Source organism: Carex rostrata, chromosome 4, assembly GCF_964058835.1.
Source record: "Carex rostrata chromosome 4, lpCarRost1.2, whole genome shotgun sequence".
In the NCBI taxonomy this organism is placed as follows: domain Eukaryota; kingdom Viridiplantae; phylum Streptophyta; class Magnoliopsida; order Poales; family Cyperaceae; genus Carex; species Carex rostrata.
Window position 1 is genome coordinate 6,354,348 of NC_135921.1, and position 14,394 is coordinate 6,368,741.

Genomic DNA, 14,394 nt, shown 5'->3' on the forward strand with positions numbered 1-14,394 from the left:
TGTGCATGGTCCCTTAAATACTTTCGTACTTAGAGATAAATACTTTCGTTCTTAGAGATAAATACTTCTGTACGTAAGTATTAATACCTTATGAAAAAAAAAATGACAGCTGGAGTGTTTTGGCATTTTGTGCGGGGTTAATTGCGGGGTGGGAGGTGCGGGGTTAATTATCAGCCTCCATAATTTTATAGTTCGCATCAAATTTAATACGTGGCTAATTTAGAGCTAATACATGCATATGTACTCAATTTATTTTATAAAATTTTAAATTTTTTTGTTATATATAGTTGTTTATTAGTTTCGGTTTTGAATGTGTTACATACCTATTCTACAAATGTTTTTTTTTTCCGTAATCCACAGTTACAATATTTTATTTTTCTGGGTCCATCTTTCAAAGGTGTAATGCACTCATAATTATTATTATTTTCTATTTCTGTTACTTCCATCCTTTCAAGAAAATAGTCCAAGATTCATTTCATTCTCACACAAATTCCTAGCAAAGAAAAATTGTGAAAATGTCACTCCAAAACTTTCAAATTGTGAAAATATCACTCTAAAATTAGAAATCTTCAAATTGCCACTCTAAACTTACTAAATTGTAATTTTGCCATTTATACTGTATTTTTATACTATTTTTATTAAAAATTAAATGAAAAATTCTGTTTTGGTATACATATTTCTGTATTTCCAATTATACCCTTGATACAACTGTTTTGATTCTATACTGCTCTGTCGCCTCCTCCAAATGCAATCGCCTCCTTCTCCAGTTGTAACCAGCTCCTCCTCCATCACTCAATCGCCTCCTCCTTGTAATCGTCTCCTCATAATTTCCTCCTCCTTGTAATCACCTAGGAGGTGATGAGAGGAGGAGGGAATTATAAGGAGGTGGAGGAGACGATTGAGCCATGGAGGAGCCGGTTACAACTAGAGAAGGAGGCGATTGCATTTGGAGGAGGCGACAGAGCATTATAGAATCAAAACAGTTGTATCAAGGATATAATTGGAAATACAAAAATACGAATACCAAAACATAATTTTTCATTTAATTTTTAATAAAAATAATATAAGAATACAGTATAAATGACAAAATTACAATTTAGTAAGTTTAGAGTGGCAATTTGAAGATTTCTAATTTTGAAGTGGTATTTTAACAATTTTTCCTTTAAATAATATACACTATTAGATAGATTTTATCGATTTTTTATCTCACAGAAGGAACTAAAAAAAATTATGGTCCTGTTAGGAATTAGGAATATGTAAAGAAAAGAAAAACGGCTTTGGTTTCTTCAAGGATCTATAGATAACACGCTACCATGCCACATGGAATCCATATCTCTAATAAATTGAAAAAAAAAAAATTCAGTTTCTTTAAGATCTCCCACTCCAAAAAATTAATAATAAATAAACAAAATAAAAAATTGAAATCGTCTAATCTCCTGCTCTGAACCCCCTAAATGGAGCTGCTGCTCTCTGTTCAAACACTCAGATCCTCCTTTGACCCCCTCCACTTCATCCCTTCTCGCTGTTTGCAAATTGCCTACAAGCTGTTCGACTAAATTCCCAAGTAAATATCTTCATGGAAAACACCATGTTTCGAGGTGCTTTGTTCAGATAATCATTTTCTCAATCAATTATCTCTATAGTATAATGGTATTTATTGCCTTATTGGTATCGGACCTAGTAATCTCACCTTTCCAAATTCCAACCCCCGTTGCAACTGTACCCGCCTCTTACCACTATGTACCAGAACCCAATTTCATGGGAAAATTGCCATATCACTACAACCCATGGCATATTTCATGGGTAATATTTTAACAGAGCAGGCTTGACTTCATGCAACGCACGGACAATAGAATCAAAACAGCGCTGCATATGATTCGTATGCTGCATGAAGAAAAAATTGCTCTGTTAAAATCTTACCCGTATTTAATATGCATAGCAGGCATCAGTGAGGCTGTGGCATGGTAAGAAATCTAATGTATGAAGAAGACAAGACCAAGTTTTGTGAAGATTTTTTTAATTCATTTTTCTCAAGTATTGCAAGACTTTTGCAGAGTTCCATTGGCTGATATTTAAATAGTGTTTTGTTATTAGCAGATCGAAGAGGTTGTTAATTTTGGACCATTTTACCCTCAGCTACATTTTTAGAGCAATGTAGCATAGATGAGAGATCAATACCATATTGAGAACATTATGATATATTCTTCATATAAAGTGAAAAATTGCTGCTTATAATTAAAAGGGTGGAGGATAAAATCATTCCTCTAAAACATTAATTATGATTATATTATGAATGATAGTGCGATCTGTATTTTTACTGCTTTTTCGTTAAAAAAAAAAAAGTGAAAAAAAGAATGTTTTGCTCGAGATTTCAACCGGTCGCTAGTTAATATGAGGAATCCACTTGTAACATTTATAAGTTAAAACATCTTACAATAATTCGGTTTTGTGATTTTCAATTTTCAAACAGTCAATTCAAATCGTTCAGCATGATCTCTATATTAAAATGTGCTTGTTCTTACATTTTTTTTTTTGAATTTTTTACTATTTATTAAGTATTTTACAAAATTGTTGTTTTTAGACAAATCTGGACCATTGAAAATTAGCAGTTTTGTAAAATACTTAATAAATAGTAAAAAATTGAAAATAATGTAAAATTTGATCTCCAAGTACATTTTAATACAGTTACCATATTGAACGGTTTGAATCGACTGTTTGAACTTGTAAAATCACAAAATTAAATTGTTATAAGATGTTGTAACTTACAAATATTGTAAATATGGATCCCTTCACAGTTAATATATTGCAGAGGGGCAATGAATGTTGCTGTATTTTAAAAATAGGAAATTAACTTATATATTATAAAATAATCCAATACTATTGGGAAGTGAGATTTTCTGGGGATTTTATGTTTCCCTGAAATTATCTACAAAAATGGAAATATCAGACGCAAAATACAGAAATTGCAATATGGGATTTTGGTTTTAGTAGTCTTGCACATCCTATCTTGGAATTTAACCAGAAATGAAATTTACAGATTATTTTACCCATTTAATTAGATAAAATTTCCACGTTTTTCTTTTCCTCAAATCAAGCTACAACATTGCTGCAACCAAGATATGCAATGTGATATAAATATTGGCATTTTGTACAAGGCAAATGATTCTTGATATAAATATTTAAAAAAAAAAAAAATTAGAAGTGCATGATTCTTGAAATGGGGCTATATGGATAGTTCACATGTTTTAGATTGGAATGACAAAAAAAAAAGTAACAATCTGCTATGAGAAAACAGTAGATGTGGATCTCATATGCAACTATTCAAAATCAAAATTAATTCAAATAAAATCAAAATCTATTCAAGTCCAGAACTCGTCTCCAAATCAAAATAACAAGAGAGATAAAAAGTGGCTACACAAGCAAACAAAAGCAATGTCAACTTAAAATAAATAACACATTAATATATTAGGTAGATAAAACTATGCTTCCATACAAGTTAAAAAAATCAGCAGATGATAGGCTCGTACAGGTGGGGCCACATAGTCAGAGACAGTAGAAGGATGAAGCATCGGTGCAAACCGGTATCCATGGATAACATTGCTCTGGATACATACCGGTTACATCGATATATCGACCATTGCTCTGGATACCGGTTGCATCCATATATTGACCATTGCTCTGGATACCGGTTGCATCCATATATTGATCATTGCTCAGGACACCAGTTGCATCCATATATCGACCATGGCTCTGGAAACCGGTTGCATCCATATATCGATCATTGCTCTGGATACCGGTTGCATCCATATAAGGACCATTGCTCTGGACACCGGTTGCATCCATATATCGACCATTGCTTTGGATACCAGTTGCATCCATATATCGACCCGCATCCATGATTTGCAATTCACCAGCCCGAGCCAAGATATCCTCCTTAACTTTCTCTAGTGCCAGCTTTAGGTTGTTCAACTCAGTACAGCCGAGACGTGACACGTCACCATCCATCCATACATTTCCCTCCAATGCGTGTACCCTCTCTTTAAGTGCCTCTTTCCTGCTCTTTGTTGCTTCGAGCAAAGACATAAGTTCGGCCAGTTGTGCACTTAAATTAGACACAGAGGCATCAGAAGTAGATGCGAGATCGAGGAGTTGGTTTTGGTTTTGAGAGTAGTAATGCGGCTGATCAAAAGATTGAGAGGAGAGGTAGCGGTCGAGAACAGACGGGACCAAAGGGTGGATAAAGGAGAAGGGCTTTTTGGCAGGGGAGAAGACAATAACCGCCACGTGAGCGCCACAGAGGATCGAGAGCTCGCATGCCTTCTTGAACAGCCCGGATCTACGTTTCGAGAAAGAAACCTGAGAATAGTGCACATAATGTAACATATTTTAGTAATGTTAGTACAAACCAATTTGGTATTGACAAAAAGAATAATTAAATTGTGTAGTTACTTTTCCTAATGTAGCTTGGTGATCAAAGAATAAACAAAGAGCAAATAAAACACAGATTCAGAGAGAGCCATTTGGTAGAATTACTTACAAATCTAACTTTCATTAAACATTGGTTAAAAAAAATTGAAAAATACTTAAGCAAATAAAACACTGAATTCAGAAAGTCATTTTTTTTGTTAATTTGGCATTGATAAAAAAATTAAATTGTCTAGTTACTTTTCATAATCTCACTTTAATTAATCATTTGTTATGATTTCGTACAAATAGCACTTAAACTAATCATTATTTAACACAAATTTGAAAAAGAGAAGAAGAAAAATGAGAAAAAAAAAAACTGATAATTAGCAGATAGCCATATATGCGTGCTCAAAAACAGAGCGGATATCTAATTGTGAAACCATTTCTCTACCAGTACATCTGTTATTGCATTGTTCTCAAAGAATTAGAGAATTTAACCTGGCGTGCTGTCTCCCGCTCAATTGGTTTTATTTCGATTTTCTGACGACCCATACTTCGCTTCCTTTTCTTGCCATTAATGGCATCCGAAGCATCATCTCTAAGCATCGCTTCTTTCATCTCTGTCGCTTGTTCTCTGATGGTAAGAATTGTAATGAAATTGGGAGAGAGAGAGAGAGAATACTATGAAATTAACGATGGTTACTTAATGTGAAAGGGATGCTGGGAAAGAAATTAAGGAAGGAGGTTGTAATAAATCTTGGAGAGAATCTATTTGATAATTTGAACGAGATTAATTGAAGGTGAATCAAATTAAAAGATATCACAGTGGAAGTTTCCTTTAATGTGGTTATACTTTGGACCGACTGTTCTCTAATGACTGGGTAAAATATTGACGGAGCTGGTTGGCTTCATGCAGCACATCAGTTATATACTTCTTTGTTTTGTTGATTGGTTGTGCGCTGCATGAAACTAAACTACCTCTGTCAGTAATTTTACCACTTATGACTACAGTTATAAGGCAAGAAGACTGGTGGTTTAATTGGTAAACAAGAAATTGAATCAAATATGTTATTTTATATGCAAATGATATTAATTAGAATGTGCATGTGAATTCTATATAAATTTATAACTGATCTTCTTCGGTAAATAAAAATTAATGAAAGGGTGGAATTAATTGTATTTTCAACTTTAAAAAAATATATATCTTCAACCATTACAACTTATTAATAGAATAATTTATTCCTTGGATGGGATGGGGAGGGACTAAAGTACAAACAAAATGAAGTATAAATTGTTTCAATTTTATTTTATTTTTATTTATTTTTACTTTTCACAATTTATATAATTATATAATTGCACAGTTGTTCGTCAAGGATTACACCACAGTTCAACATTAGGCTCTGTTTGGCCGCGTTACTGTCAACTGAATTTTTTTTTTCCACGGAAACAATACTTTTCAGTTCAATTCATGTGCCTATGCTCATTCCTAATTGGAGACCGAACATGCCCTTAATGAGCCAAGAAATGATATAAAGTTTTCAAAATTTGCTGTAAACATGTAATTATATATATTTGGATCATCAAAATCTCTACAATTTTTCTCCTTTTTTCTCTCTGAAGTCCATCTGTAGCGGTTCAAAACTAGAGAAGATGGATTGTGCATGATGACTGTAATTTATGTAAAATAAGATTGTAATTTCTAAATGTACATATCTTCTCTTAAGAATACCGTATTCGAATGATTTTTTTTTTTATTTAAAATGTTCATATAAGAAAATATGACGAGTAAAACAAGTCCAGTATTAAATTTATTTCTTCGCTTCTGCGCAAGTTCTTTTCTAATTCTTAGACCCTAGAAAATGAAAAAAAATTAGTGAGGCCCAAAATATGATTTAGTCCAAAGTGATGCACTTGCCAAAGGCACCTAAATATCCACCGAAATTTTTATTAATAAGAAAAATAATAATTAAATATCGAGATTGAACAAAGCTTTTGAATTTTTTTCAGAAATAGGGAAAACGGTATGGGGCATCACGGGCAATGGCCGTTCTGGGGCATCACGGGCATAGTTAGTGCCTAATTAACCTCCCCTAAACTCAATAACTGATATAACTGATGAACCGGAAAAAAACAAAAAAAAAAAACCAGTCCGTTATGGCTTAAACCGGACATTGTCCGTGATGGGGCAATACGGCCATGGGTTAAACCATGCCATGCCTCAAAAGTGTCATTTTTGCCCTCTGCTGGTAAAACAGTAATTCTGGACTGATACAGGGGTCAAGTAATAAAAATAATTACACCATCATGTGGAGAATAAAAAAATATGCGAAATGGACTCAAATTTCATATTATTTGGATTTTTATTCAATTTATTATGAATTTTCGAAGTTCAGCCTTTTGAAATACCGAAAACCGGCAAATACCAGAACCAGTTCTGAATCTGCCCCTATGTTCAACTCCCTGTTTGATACACCTAGGTAGCTCCAAAGTTCATGAAATTTTACCAGAATATAGAAGATTCTGTCCTGAGAATTTTCATATAAAAAACATAAAATTTGGATCAGCAGAACTCTTGGAATTAAACTCTGAAGTTAGCTACCAGCATGGTATTTTTCTGACAGCTGATCTTTGGAGATTAATTCCCGCTAATTGGCTACACTAAATTTTGTGTTCTTCATATGAAAATTCTCCTCAAGTCATGGTTTATATGCATGTGAAACAGTTTTGTGAAACTCAATTCAGAACTATATGAAACAGGCATTTTTGTACAGGGAATTCTGCTGGTAAATAGCTGTTGTTACCATGCTGGTAGCTAACTTCAGAGTTTAATTCCAAGAGTTCTGCTGGTCCAAATTTTATGTTTTTTATATGAAAATTCTCAGGACAGAATCTTCTATATTCTGGTAAAATTTCATGAACTTTGGAGCTACCTAGGTGTATCAAACAGGGAGTTGAACATAGGGGCAGATTCAGAACTGGTTCTGGTATTTGCTGGTTTTCGGTATTTCAAAAGGCTGAACTTCGAAAATTCATAATAAATTGAATAAAAATCCAAATAATATGAAATTTGAGTCCATTTCGCATATTTTTTTATTCTCCACATGATGGTGTAATTATTTTTATTACTTGACCCCTGTATCAGTCCAGAATCACTGTTTTATCAGCAGAGGGCAAAAATGACACTTTTGAGGCATGGCATGGTTTAACCCATGGCCGTATTGCCCCATCACGGAAAATGTCCGGTTTAAGCCATAACGGACTGGTTTTTTTTTTGGTTTTTTTTCCCGGTTCATCAGTTATATCAATTATTGAGTTTAGGGGAGGTTAATTAGGCACTAACTATGCCCGTGATGCCCCAGAACAGCCATTGCCCGTGATGCCCCATACCGTTTTCCCTATTTCTGAAAAAAATTCAAAAGCTTTGTTCAATCTCGATATTTAATTATTATTTTTCCTATTAATAAAAATTTCGGTATCCATTGAAACAGATTGATAGCAATTATTTTCTCAAAAGGACAAAATTAAAAAGGCGATAATTTTGAGGGGAAAAAAGCTGGTGGAGAAGATATGACCATAAAATAAAACAAGTAGATATTAGATTTGCCAGATATACATCCTCTTCTAGGTGGAATCAGAGACTGTTTGATGGACATCAGATCAAATTCAGTCCGATGTTCAATCAGAGCCATCCGAATCCGTACCAAAATTCACATGAACAATTTTAAGATTTTTGCAAATCAAGTGAGCACAAATCTTGATGCAGATCAGACCCCCACTCCCTTCTAAATCACTCAAACAATATTCTGAGGTAATCTGAAACAAAGAGGAAATAGGTACAGGCATTGCAAACTTAGATAAGCAGACACCTTACAATGAAAGATGCTTTACAATTAACTATATACAAGATGCAATCGTCTATTTTTTTTTTCTCGCTTTAAATTCTGGCAGAGGGGAGCCAAATGAGCTATTTTTTTAAGATCAGTGCTCGAACAAGTTGAAAACTGAACTACGTACAAGTAGATGTGTTCAAACAGTCAGTTCAGCTAAAACCGAATTAAAATAATCAAACAAAATTTTATTCAATTTTCAAAAATCTAACCGAATTAAACTTGTCAACCAAATAACAGCTGAACCACTTGTCAACCAAATAACAGCTGAACCAAAAAAATAGAAGTAAATTTCGGTTTGTTGGTTGAACCGAAATAATAGAGATTTTAAAATTTCTTAATACATACACAATTACATTTAATAATCATAGAGATAAATACCAAGAGATATATTAGTCAAACCAAAATAAGAGAGATTAAACCGAATCAAATATAAAAAACCGAAGTAATTCAAAAATCGAACCATTTAAACCAAAAAAAACCAAACCATTTAATCCAAACTTTGTCAGTTCAGTTCAAAACTAAATAAACTGGATCCAACGAACACCCCTACATTGAATATAGAACAAAGAAGAAGAACAAGTATCCTATATATCAAAATAATGACAAACAGTATGGATAAAAAACTCAAATCATTAGCCTTCATATACAAGTATATCATAAAGGCCAAGGTATGTTCCAAAATTTCTTAATGGCCCCACCAATTGAATTACACATCCTTCTCTGTACAATTATCTTCATCAGAACTGCATAATGTGGATTTTCCTTTGTAAGTTTGTATACATGCAAATTGCATTTTCTTGATATTACATATTCAGAAGCTGCTGCTGTTAGACAAAAAAATTTATCCCCAATTTTACCATTATGCCCCTGGGTTACCTTCCTTGAAGTCTTGTTATAGTGATCTCACATGCTGACATTAACTCATCACTGCTTTTCAAGGCACTGGTCTCAGAAGAATAACCTTGGAGCGTGAACGTGGGCCGTCTTGGTGCCGGCAAACTAGGGTTATCACTTGTTATCAGTTTTATAACCAAATGGATCTCGGGGCGATCGTATGCAAGATCCTGTACACATAACAGCGCCACATGGATGCATCGGAGTACTTCGGGAATAGGACATGTTTCTTTTATTGTTGGGTCGATTAGGTCAGAAACTCTTTCTTCATACCATAATTTATATGCCTGAGTTCAACAAAATTGATTTAGAAATATAGTTGAAATTCTATTTGACATGCAAATTAAATAAAAACTCAGAAATGGTGATCTGGTAATTACATTGCTTCATATATTATCTGTTATCTTGTTAACCCTAACATGAGTGAGGCTATGGTACTATGCATAGCACACATTGGTCCGTACTTTGGATCATTATCTTCGTTTTCAAAGTTTAACGGTCAATCTGAACAGTTTAACATGACCTCTTTATGAAAATGTACTGGCAGACTAAATTTTACATTTTTATTATACTTTTACTATTTTTTTAGATTGGTAGAAAACCACTACTTTTGAATGGTCTAGAATCTTTAGATATTTTCTACCTATCTAAAAAAATAGTAAAAAAATTCTAAAAAATGTAAAATTTGGTCTCCAAGTACATATTTATACGGAGATCATGTTGAATGGTTCGGATCGATTGTTTGAACTTTGTAAACTAAAATATTTATCCATAACACAAACCGCTCCGCGCTTTGCAAAGTACCCTAGCCTCACTCTTCATATATTATCTGTTATCTTGTGAACCCTAACACTATCCTTCTAAATAAAGTGATGTCATACTTCTCATTTGTTTCAAATATTTTTCTTTGCAAAAATTGAAGGTAAAAATTAACTGAGAAGCAGCTTACATATCCAACAATATTAAGAGAGTCATCTTTATTATGGAAACTGCTATTCCTCTCCCCAGAAATTATCTCCAGAAGTAGAATTCCAAAGCTATAGATATCTGATTTCACCGAAAAGATGCCTTCCATTGCATATTCAGGTGACATGTAACCCCTATCAATCCATAAGAAACTCTTGTTAGATATGAATAGGGGTGTTCATTGGGTCCGGTTTAATGGTTTTCAACTGAACCGAAAAGTTTGGATTAAATGGTTTGGTATTTCAGATTAGATGGATCGGTTCGGTTGAATTTTTGAATTACTTCGGTTTTTTATATTTGGTTCGATTTAATCTCTATTATTTCGGTTCAACCAAACAAACCAAAATTTACTTGATAGTTGATATTTACTTGAATTACTTCAGTATTTTATATTTGGTTCGGTTTAATCTCTTATTCCGGTTCCACTGATATATATCTTGATATTTATTTCTATGATTATTAAATGTATGTGCATGCAATGAGTTTTGACCTTTTGAAATTTGATATCTTATTTTGGTTCAACCAAACAAACCGAAATTTGCTTTGATTTTTTTGGTTCGGTTGAAAAGCTTAATTCAGTTGGTTCGGTTAGATTTTTTTAAACCGAATACAATTTTGGTTTGACTATTCCGATTATAACAGAACCGACTGTTTAAACACCCTTAGTTCTGTACATACCAGTACTGGAGTTGACTGCATTTGGTACTGAAATCTTAAATTGTAAATTCTGAACCCATTCAAATTTTGATGTAGAACATTTCACTTACAATGTGCCAACAACACGATTAGTGTTCTCTTGATTTTGATCTCCACCAAAAATGCGTGCCATGCCAAAGTCCGATATCTTCGGTTCCATATCCTTATCTAACAAAATATTGCTGACTTTCAAATCACGGTGTACTACACGTAACCTTGAATCACGGTGGAGATATAGGAGCCCTCTAGCAATTCCTTCTATTATGTTGAATCTTGTTTTCCAATCTAATAATCCCCTCTTCAAAGGATCTACAAGAATTAGAACAAATTACTCATTTGAAGTAATATTTTTTTACTTTATTAATGAAGAACCCCTTGATTTTGATTGTTACCAGCTTGGTATCACCAAAAAAATAAAAAAAAAACACCATCCATTCTGTGAGTACTCAGCTGGTAGAGTACATTTCTATTGTAACACAACACACAGTTAATATTTCTTTTAAGTAACTTTTTTTTTTTTGGTATTACATATTATGGAGTTAATAGCAACAATAATTGATTGTGATTTTCCTAAATAGTAAAAAAGAAATGCAAGAGATAGCTTACCAAAGAGAAATGCATCCAAGCTCTTGTTAGGTAAGTATTCATAGACCAGTAGTCTCTCCTCGCCTTGTATGCAACAACCTAATAACCTGACGAGGTTTCGGTGCTGTAGTTTTGCGATAAGTATGACTTCATTTTTGAACTCTTCTATTCCTTGTCCCGATGTCGCCGATAGCCTTTTAACTGCTATTTCTTCTCCACCTGGCAAATTCCCCTGTATTCCGTAAAATATAATCAAATAAAAAACCAATCTAAATATCTCAAGCAAGATTGAATTTAAGAAGTACTAAGATAGGTTGATCAGACTTCTATGGATAACACCTCAAAGAGATGCAATTTCAATGTGAATGAATGTGAGTGTATGTGAGTGAATTCACAGAACATAAGAAATAAATAAATGAGAAACTGAGAACCATGGGCTTAGTGCAGTGGCACGAGCCCCCGTCTCTCTACAGAGAGACAAGTTCAATTCTCGAGAATAGCATCTAAAAGATGCTGGAATGTAGTAGTAGTAGTAGTAATAATAATAATAATAATATTAAAAAAAATGAGAAAGTGACCTTGTAGACGATCCCAAATCCACCTTCTCCGAGTTTATTTGAGCTACCAAAATTATTTGTAGCTAGAGCCAAGTAATCGAAATTATAAAGGGGCAGTTCGAATTTCTTTCCCTCTTCTGATTCATCTGCAAATTGGCTGGGGCCTGAGAAATCTTCTCTACTCTTTATAAACCCTAGGCTCGATTGCTGTGATCTACGGCTCATATGTAAGCTACCTGCGTAATGTTGACCAAATTTCATGTTAAATCCAAAGATCATCCACAAGGTAAAGTGGAGAAAAAGTATTCACTGTAGATAACTTCCATATAATTTAATTAAAATATTGTTAAATTGCATTCTATTAATTAGAAATGTAGGTCTTACAATATTATCTCAAACTTGCTAATGGAAAGAGAGACAAATGTGTATTACCTTTGGTCTTTGAACGGCGTATGAATTTCCACCAGAGGAAGATACAAGCTACCAAAAGGAATAACAAGCATGCCGACACAGTCCCCGCTATTACCGCAACAGAGCGGTTATGATCTGAACCTAAATCAGATTAATATGTATTGAGATCAACCTCAGCATGATTAAAAGGAGATTCATTTTTAGTATATAGAGTGAGGCTATGTTACTTTGCAAAGCGCACATTGATCCACGCTATGGATTCATATTTTTTTTTCAATTTCCGGACAGTCGATCCGAACCGTTCAACATGATCCTTATATGAAATGTACTTGGAGATCAAATTTTACCTCATTTAGAATTTTTTTACTATTTTTTAAAATAGGTAGAAAATCATTTAATTTAAAAATTCTTGACCGTCCAAAAGTAGTAAAAAAATATTCAACCTATCTAAAAAAAATAGTAAAAAAATTCTAAAATAAAGTAAAATCCGGTCTCCAACTACATTTTCATATAGTGATTGTGTTGAGCAGTTCAGATCAACTGTTTGAACTTCGAAAACATAGATGTGAATCCATAGTACATGCCGATCCGCACTGTGCCAGGTACCATAGCCTCACTCTTAGTATATATGGCCTTAAATTTAACAAGACTTACCCAATAGAGAGGCGGGCACCTTGAGAAAGAGATCATAACCGCCTTGATCAAAATGGTACAGATCTATCAGATCTCCACTCCACAGCATGCACCCAACTGTTGATACAAAAGTGTACGCATTGCACGTGCAATTTGTTGAACAATAAGTCCCACAGGTGTCAGTGTCGGCGATATTCTGGAGCCGCACTGTGTGATCTGGCAGCTTCATTCCTAGAAAAAGAACCAAATTTAATTTTTATTTTTACATTTTCATGTATATCTGACACCTTATACTTGATTAGTAAATTGAGTATGGGAATCAGTAGTGGTGATTTTTTTTTAATTCATCGGTTGTTCAGATCTGTGAACTGATCTAAAAGCTAGATAAATTTCACATCAAGATTTTGGGGGAAAAAGAGGGATCAACCAACCGCATTACATAAACTTAGATCAACCCATGCAGCAGGTCTAGTTACTCTAGTATTGAAGATTTATCAGTGTATCAAAAATTGACCTTGTGAAATAATTTGTAAAAATTGTACCTGGAATTGTTTTGTATCCATCTCCACTTTTATTCTGTTGGCAACCCAACACAACCTGCCTCACACACCCACCCGACCAAATCTTATTTTTCCATTCTTCGTCCGATTTGGGTTTGTATCCATCCAAACAACTACACGATGCGAAATCACCGTTATTTGTGCACAACCCGTTGGGCCCACATGTACCGTACATCTCACACTGCTTCACCGGTTGATCCCAAAAATCTTCCCATGCCTTTTTTTGTACCGTGTACATGTATATTGACTCAACACCATTCCATTGCAGCACAAACCGTTGCAGGGAGTCGTTAGCTGCTGTATACGTATAGTATTTTTCATCGCCTTCGGTCACCAAATAGAAGCCCTTCGAATAGATAGGCCGCCAAGGGATGCCGATGAAATTAGACGCACCATTCCATTCACCGGAGCGCCAATATGGGATTGTACCGTTCTTCCAAATAAACACTTGAGTTGACCCATTTGGATCCAAACCCATAGTAAAATTACCTGCGTCACGCATAAGACAAAAAAAAATTACCATTTATTCTAACAAAAGAAGCACAACATCATGTATAGAAGCTATAGTAGGTTTTGTACTATGGTAGTCACGGAGATAAATATCATCTATTGCTCTGACTTCACCATGATAGTGCACTTGGTACCACAGTACAAATTGAAAAACATAAAATAAAATGTTTTTTTACTTCTCTTCGTTTTTTTATGAACACCACAACAAGCTAATAAAAATCCAATATTGCACCCCCCCCCCCCCCCCCCCCCCCCCCCCATTGTCATGCTTAGTGGAAATTATAT

General features: G+C 34.1%; 2 protein-coding genes across 4 annotated transcripts in view; both read right to left on the bottom strand.

The window, feature by feature from the left end:
* Nucleotides 1-3,432: 3,432 nt before the first annotated feature.
* LOC144552885 (agamous-like MADS-box protein AGL29) lies at nucleotides 3,433-5,059 on the bottom strand. The gene is made up of 2 exons (XM_078300912.1): nucleotides 4,906-5,059; nucleotides 3,433-4,356 (listed from the first exon to the last, which is right to left on the bottom strand). The coding sequence occupies exons 1-2, from the start codon at nucleotides 5,023-5,025 to the stop codon at nucleotides 3,544-3,546; spliced, it is 933 nt and encodes a 310-aa protein (XP_078157038.1). The 5' UTR covers nucleotides 5,026-5,059; the 3' UTR covers nucleotides 3,433-3,543.
* A 3,823-nt stretch (nucleotides 5,060-8,882) lies between these two features.
* LOC144552881 (G-type lectin S-receptor-like serine/threonine-protein kinase B120) overlaps nucleotides 8,883-14,394 on the bottom strand; it is a 39,320-nt gene continuing 33,808 nt past the window's right edge. For 2 of the 3 annotated variants that reach the window (XM_078300905.1, XM_078300907.1), the window contains exons 3-11: nucleotides 13,582-14,088; nucleotides 13,061-13,270; nucleotides 12,428-12,547; nucleotides 12,017-12,231; nucleotides 11,460-11,670; nucleotides 10,925-11,162; nucleotides 10,141-10,291; nucleotides 9,174-9,478; nucleotides 8,883-9,040 (exon numbers count right to left, since the gene is read on the bottom strand). In XM_078300905.1, the coding sequence (XP_078157031.1) occupies nucleotides 9,004-9,040; nucleotides 9,174-9,478; nucleotides 10,141-10,291; nucleotides 10,925-11,162; nucleotides 11,460-11,670; nucleotides 12,017-12,231; nucleotides 12,428-12,547; nucleotides 13,061-13,270; nucleotides 13,582-14,088 (1,994 nt within the window). In that variant the 3' untranslated portion in view covers nucleotides 8,883-9,003. The remainder of the gene's footprint in view (nucleotides 9,041-9,173; nucleotides 9,479-10,140; nucleotides 10,292-10,924; nucleotides 11,163-11,459; nucleotides 11,671-12,016; nucleotides 12,232-12,427; nucleotides 12,548-13,060; nucleotides 13,271-13,581; nucleotides 14,089-14,394) is intronic. The other variant, XM_078300906.1, reaches the window with a different exon arrangement.

Bases quoted from the DNA above. Each gene is read 5' to 3' on its own strand.
- LOC144552885 (XM_078300912.1), bottom strand. From the start codon at position 5,025: ATGAAAGAAGCGATGCTTAGAGATGATGCTTCGGATGCCATTAATGGC. The intron at 4,357-4,905 runs GTTAAATTCTCT...CACTATTCTCAG, and splicing joins AGCGGGAGACAGCACGCCAG to GTTTCTTTCTCGAAACGTAG.